General features: G+C 66.1%; 1 protein-coding gene across 1 annotated transcript in view; it reads right to left on the reverse strand.

Annotated features, from left to right (window-relative positions):
- The window catches only part of SYTL1 (synaptotagmin like 1), a 17793-nt gene that overhangs the window by 888 nt on the left and 10506 nt on the right, over nucleotides 1–6399 (reverse strand). The window contains exons 6-12 of the mRNA XM_026657198.2: nucleotides 4450–4569; nucleotides 3804–3970; nucleotides 2574–2676; nucleotides 1940–2101; nucleotides 1533–1611; nucleotides 790–889; nucleotides 171–376 (exon numbers count right to left, since the gene is read on the reverse strand). Coding sequence (XP_026512983.1) covers nucleotides 171–376; nucleotides 790–889; nucleotides 1533–1611; nucleotides 1940–2101; nucleotides 2574–2676; nucleotides 3804–3970; nucleotides 4450–4569 — 937 coding nt within the window. The remainder of the gene's footprint in view (nucleotides 1–170; nucleotides 377–789; nucleotides 890–1532; nucleotides 1612–1939; nucleotides 2102–2573; nucleotides 2677–3803; nucleotides 3971–4449; nucleotides 4570–6399) is intronic.

Consider the following 6399-nt stretch of genomic DNA (forward strand, 5'->3'; position numbering starts at 1 on the left):
CACGCAGGACCCACCGGCCCCCTGCAGACACCTCCCTCCCCTGGCACACAGGACCCACTGGCCCCCTGCAGACACCTCCCTCCTCTGGCACGCAGGACCCACCAGCCCCACAGGGGCTCCATGCCCAGGAATGCGCCTCGCGTGGCAGCACCGGCCAGGCGCCCGCTCACCTGTGCCCAGGCTCAGCCGGATGCCGCCCAGCTGCTGCTTGGAGAAGGTCTCGTGCTCCCAGACAGTGAACTCGGCGCAGGCCTCGCTCAGGTCCTTGGCCTGGAAGCCGTCGTATACCATGGTGTGGTTGAACATGGGGCTCAGGCTCCGCTTCACCACCCGCGTCTTCTGGCAGCTTGTCTTGCTGTCGTCGGGCAGGACGTAGCTGGGGGGGAAGCGCAGCCTGAGGGGGGAGCCCAGCGCACGGGGCCGCGACCAGGCAGGAGGGGCTGCAGGGTTGTTCCCCTGCACACGAGCCCAGGGCGTGGGGGTGCAGAAAGAACGCACCAGTGGCCTCGGAGTTGGTGGGAAGGTAGCGGCTCCGCTGCTGCTCGGGCCTGTGAACTGCTGAGGCCAGGGGAGAAGGGGTGGCTGAGAGGTGGGGGGGGGGGCAGCAGCAGAGGGGCAGAAGACCCATACTCCTGTCCCACAGTCTCTGCCGCAGGGAGCCTGGGCTCTGCCACCCTGGCACCACCCTGAGCCCAACTGCAGCGTGGCATGGTTACCGGGCACCCCATACCTCCAGCCCTGCCCCCCACCATGGGCCCAGAGCTGCTGCCTGCAGCCGCCCACCCTTACCACTGAACGAAGGAGTCCATGGTGCCGCTCCGGATGGGCATGAGGCTCTGCGCTGCCTTCACCCAGATGTGCAGCTCCCCAGTGGGAGGGAGCCCAGCCCCTGGAAGAGAGGCGACGGCACAGTGAGGGAGGGGGTCAAGGATGTGTGCAAAGGGGGGGAAGCAGGGGCATGCCCCCCAATAATGGGGCGACACCGAACTCCTCTGGGGTCAGGGCAGGTAGAGCGAGCTCCTCCAGCGATGGGGGAGGGGGGAGAACCAGCTACCCCGGCCGTGGGGGGAGAGCCATCTCCTCTGGCCCTGGGGCTGTGGGGGGAGATCCAGCTCCTCCAGCCGGTGTGGGGGAAGGCAGCTCCCTGGCTGGGGCAGGGGGAGGGCAGATCCTCCGGGGGGTGGGGGGTGGCAGCGCCTCCGGTCGTGGGGTGGCACAGAAAGTGCCCCTCCAAAAGCAGCCCCATTTTTAGTCCTGTGCACGCCCTGGAGGGTGGGGGGCACCTGGGCGCTGCATCTGCCCTGCCCCAGGGCCGGTCCCTTTCCAGCCAGGGCCACCAGCCGCATACCTGTGCAGAGCTGTGACTCCCAGCGCAGGGGGTGAACATCGCTCTCGCTCGGGGCTGGGCCCAGTAAGTAGGAGCGAGGGCCCCGGTCGTCACTGGGGTCTCAGCTCCCACCCCTGAGCCCCTACAGCTGGGGGGGGGGCACTAGCCTGAGGTCGGTGCGGGCGAGGGGCAGGCCCGGGCTCACCTTCAGTGCCCGCGGGGATAAACTTTAGCGCGAAGAGTAGCTTGCCCCTGCTGCCGAGAACGTCGGGCAAGACCCGCAGCTGAGGGGGAAGGAGCAGACGCCATGTTAGCAGGAGAGGCCTGGGACTGAGACCCGCAAGACCCGGGGGGGAAGACGTGCAACAGGGAAAGACAGTGGGCAGCGCCAGTTCTCGGGGTGGGGGGGTCTTAATTAAAGCTCATGTGGCTTGGGCCCCATCAAGGCTCCTGGGGGCTGGCAGTTGGTGGGCTCGCTCGGCAGGTCACACGCGAATTCCTGGGCCAGAGCGAGGGCACTGCCCGCGGCTGGAGCCGGCCGGCCGTGGCGGGGGGAGGGCAGTGGAGATGACGGGGCAAAGGCGAAGCCGGTGCCTGCTGGCCGTCCCTCACCCTGGGCTGCAGGTTGAACCACGCTGGGCCCGTGTTGCTCCAGTCCCAGGAGCTGAGCTCGACCTCGACCTCCCCCATGAAGAGGTTTCGCCCCAAGGCGTCGTGGTGCCAGACGGACAGGTTCAGGATCCGGCCCGGCAGCTCCGCCTGCTCGATCTTGTACTGCAGCACGACGGCGAGAGAGAAGATGCTGGGAACAGCGGGGCCTAGTGGGCAGTGCTCAGGGGCAACCCAGCCCTACACTGCAGCACCCCCCCACCCTGCCCCCCAGTGCTGAGTGGATTCCCTTGGGGCGGGGGGGGCGGGATGTACCCCCACCCCTGCTTCCCAGGCCAGCGCTCAGCCCCATGCAGTCCATGGACGCTTCACTGCCCAAAGGACCAAGCCTCCAGCAGCTACTGGGGGCCAGACCCCGACCCCTTCCTAAGAGCAACCCCCCCTTCCCCAGCCTCCCCGGAGCCCCCCCTGCACTGTCCTCCCCTCAGTGCCCCTTAGCCAGAGAGCCAGCGTCACTAAGAACGGCGAGGCCAGCGGCTCCTGGCCAAGCCCCTCCACTTTCCTCTGGGGGCAGGGGGAAGGGCCCACGCCCCATGCCCTGCCCCAGTCCCAGACCTCACCCCCCCGCCCCGCTTACCTTGAGGGTCTCGTTGAAGATGGGGTCCAGGCTCCGCTTCTTGACAGCCGTTTTGCGCTTGCCGTGGTTGGATTTGTCCGGCAGGAGGTAGCTCTTGACATACCTAAGAGCCGGGGAGAGGGAGGCACACGCTGACCCAGGGCGCCCGGGGAGGGGGGGACACGCTGACCCAGGGCGCCCAGGGAGAAGGGGGGGCACACGCTGACCCAGGATGCCCGAGGAGGGCGGGGGGCACACGCTGACCCAGGGCGCCCAGGGAGGGGGGACGGGGGACACACTGACCCAGGGCACCTGGGGAGAGGGGGGGCGGCGCATGCTGACCGAGGGCGCCCGGGGAGGGGGGGACACGCTGACCCAGGATGCCCGAGGAGGGCGGGGGAGGGCACCCAGGGCGGTGTGTACCGGTTCCGTCCCAGTGGCGCTCTGTCGGTTAGGGGCTGGCTCCTTGCTCCCAATACAGTTATCCTGGGGCAGCCCCTCATGTGGACGCAGGTATAGGAGTCTAACGGTGCCTACAGCAGGGCAGCGTCCACCTCCTCTCTCCAGGGCCAGCTGCACGGCTCTGTGGGGTCTTTACACCCATATAACGGTGTCCAGACCGCTTTACACCGCTTTCCCTGGCCCAGCAGAGTTAGTTGGGGGGGGGGGGGGGGGGGGGGGGGGGGGGCAGAGGTATGTTACCTTTCACTCCACAGGCAGCCCAGGGGCCTGCTGCCCCCTCCCTGAGTCACTGGCCTGCCCGCACCTTGTCAGATCCCATGGCTCCTGTAGCCTCAGCTCCCCTAAGCCATGTGGGGCAGATGGGCGGCGCCGGGCTGAAGCAGGCTGGGGCAGCGCCAGAGCTAGGAGAGGGTTAAGGGCTCTGGGGCCAGGGCAGGCAGCTGGCCCTGATCGGTGCCTAGGGGGGCCCCAGGCCTGCAGGGGCGGCTGGGGGCAGAGCAAAGAATCAGGGAGTCCCGCTCCTGCGGGGAGATCTAAGGCCACCTGGGTGGGTCCCGGCTGTGGCTCCTCTGTGGGGGGCACGGAGGGGGGGGTCCCCCAGGGGCAGGGCTGTCTGGACAGGGCACGCTGACCCACAGGGGCCATGGTGCAGTGGGGCTGGGGGAAGGGCGGAAAGCCCCTGTAACCGTGCCCTCGGTCTGGGCATTGGCAGGGCCGTCTGAGCCCAGGCACATCGGGACAGGCGGGCCGAGCCCGGGGGGGCTCCCCCTTCTCCCCCGCGGCACTCACGGGTCCGATCTCTGCTTCTTGGCCTCGGCCAGGTCCCGGCACTGGATGACCCGGATCTGCAGCTCCTTCTTCTTGGCCTCGTACTGCAGGGCGAACTGGATGCAGCCGCGCACCTCCACGTTCCCCACGTCGCTGTCGCTGTACAGGCTCATCATGCTGCCGCTCAGCTGCAGGCAGGGATGGGAGGGGGCGATCAGAACGGGGGGGCAGGGAGGGCCCCCCCACAGGCAGAGAAGGAGGAATGCGAGTGGAGACAGGAGAAGAGACGCAGCGGGGCGCCCAAGCTGGGACCACGTTAACAGCCCCTTGAAACACACGGCAAAATCCTGCATCACCTGATGGGGATGCTGCCTTAAAAATCCCCCCGCCACAGAGCCCAAGGGGGCCAAGAGCTGAGCCCACTCCTGACCTACCAGCTGCCGTGACCCTTGCATGGCCAAGGGACTATCAAATGGCCCAGCAAAGGCCCTGGCATACACCTCAGTAGGTTTCAGAGTACACAGCGGTCCAGTACTCAGCCGTCCTGCTCCAACTGCCAACCAATGACTGGGCCACAACAGCTCTCCATCCAACCCTCTTCCCCAATTGCCAACAGCTTTCCACCCCAGCCTACCCCCCGGCCCTCGTCCCCACCCCCGGCCCATACCGTGGACGAGCTGAGGCTGGATACAGAGGAGCTCATCAGTTTATTCACGGGGTCCGCGCTGTTGCTCTTTGGGGATGACCTGGCACTGGCTTCCTGGCCGTTCTGAAAGGCCCCGTTACGCTGGGGAACACAAAGCAAACCAGCCTCGAGTGAGACGTGAGCCGGACACGCCCCTCGCCCCCACCAGCCCCAACCCTCGCGGGACCAGCCGATCCCAGGGACTAGGGCCAAGACAGAGCAATGGCCCAGCCAGTGCAGCCTCCCGCCTCCGACACTGCCCCGTGCTGGCCGTTTCAGTAGCCCATGTGCATGCGGAGCAGGGGCCGACTGGGCATTACTAACCCCCGGGGAGAGGGGCCTGCTTGACCCAGCCTGCAGGCCAAGAGCTGTGTCACTGCAGGGCCGGTTCTTGTTTGGAGCTCTTTGCCTGAACGGGCTGCAGCGCAGACATGCCCACGTGGCAGGTGTATTACCCCTGTATCCAACCAGCTTCTCCCCGTTTCACCGACAGGGCCATGGCGGGGGCCCGGCCGGAAGCTAAGACCAGCTGGCTGGCCTGGTTAGTGCGCGGGGTTTGTAGGGGAACCGGTCTGAGAGGTCTGGCACACGCGGGAGATCGGGTGTCCCAGCGGCTGAAGTGAAACTTGTCACCTGAGACTAGCGGGGGGGTCTCCAGGGTAACTCACTCAACACCAAGGACAATGGCCAGCCCTGACAGTAGCCTGTGTTGGACTGTCTGGCCCAAGTGCTGGCGTTACAGAGACAAAAGAACCCAAAGAAAAGTCTCTGATTAGGGGACCCCGAGGGTAAGAGACAAGGGGCAGTAACACTGATACGAGACAAAGAAAGAGCAAGAGTTGGGCTCCGTTAGCAAGGAGCCGTTCGATATACCCAGGACAGGTGGCTCCCGGCGTTTAGGCCTGGCCGAGCGCTGCACGGATTGACACCTTATCGGACAGGACAGGACCTGGCTCTGAAGTCCAGGTTCTAGCCCGTGTGTTATGTTTTCCTTTTACCTGTAACCTTGTGCTTCTCAACCCCGAGACCTGCGTGTCTTTGACGCTGACGTCCTCAAAACGTCAGGCATAGGCGCCGACTCCGTGGGTGCTCCGGGGCTGGAGCAGCCGCGGGGAAAAATTGGTGGGTTCTCAGCACCCACCGACAGCTCCCCGCCAAGCTCACCTCGCCTCCGCTCCGCCTCCGCCTCCGCCTCCTCCCCTGAGCGCGCTGCCGGGTCCTGCTTCTCCCCCCTCCCTCCCAGCGCTTGCCGCTGCGAAACAACTGATTCGCGCGGCAAACCTGGGAGCGAGGGGGGAGGAGGGGGAACACAGCGCGCTTGGGGGAGGAAACGGGGCAGGGGCGGGGATTTGGGGAGGGGACCAATAGGGGCAGGGAGGGGGCGGGGATGGGGCGGGGCCGAGATGCGAGCACCCACTGGCACCCAATGGGGCAGGGAGGGGGTGGAGTCGGGCTGGGGGCGCAAGCACCCACCTGCGCCAACAAAAATTGGCGCCTGTGGCTCTAGACACGGCTAAATGCCTTGTGCGAAGGAGAGCGCTGAATGAAGCGAAAGCTGTGAACTGGGGTGCACGGCTTCCCCGGAGGCCGTGGATCAGGGTACCCGGTGGGTGTGCAGAAGACAAGGGCGCAGGGGGGATAAAGTGCCAGCCTGCACAGGGCGAGCCCAGAGTGGAGCACCCTTGGGCACAGCTGTAAGCAGGTGGTGGCGATTCACCTCCAACATCTCAGGTAGCCCCGAAAAGTGTCACACACATCCCTGCACAGGGACCGATGCAGCATCCTGCCCCCCAGTACGGCACAGGGACATCTGCAGCTCACCCCCCACAGCAGCCAGCCCCACAGGTTGTTGTATGAGCGGCATTTAAAATCAGTGTTTTGAAGCCATTTGACGTTGATGTAATGCTCTCGTGTGGGTGAGGCCAGCCCGCT

This window comes from Terrapene carolina, unplaced genomic scaffold, assembly GCF_002925995.2.
Source record: "Terrapene carolina triunguis isolate 2854851 unplaced genomic scaffold, T_m_triunguis-2.0 Scaffold236, whole genome shotgun sequence".
NCBI classification, from domain to species: domain Eukaryota; kingdom Metazoa; phylum Chordata; order Testudines; family Emydidae; genus Terrapene; species Terrapene triunguis.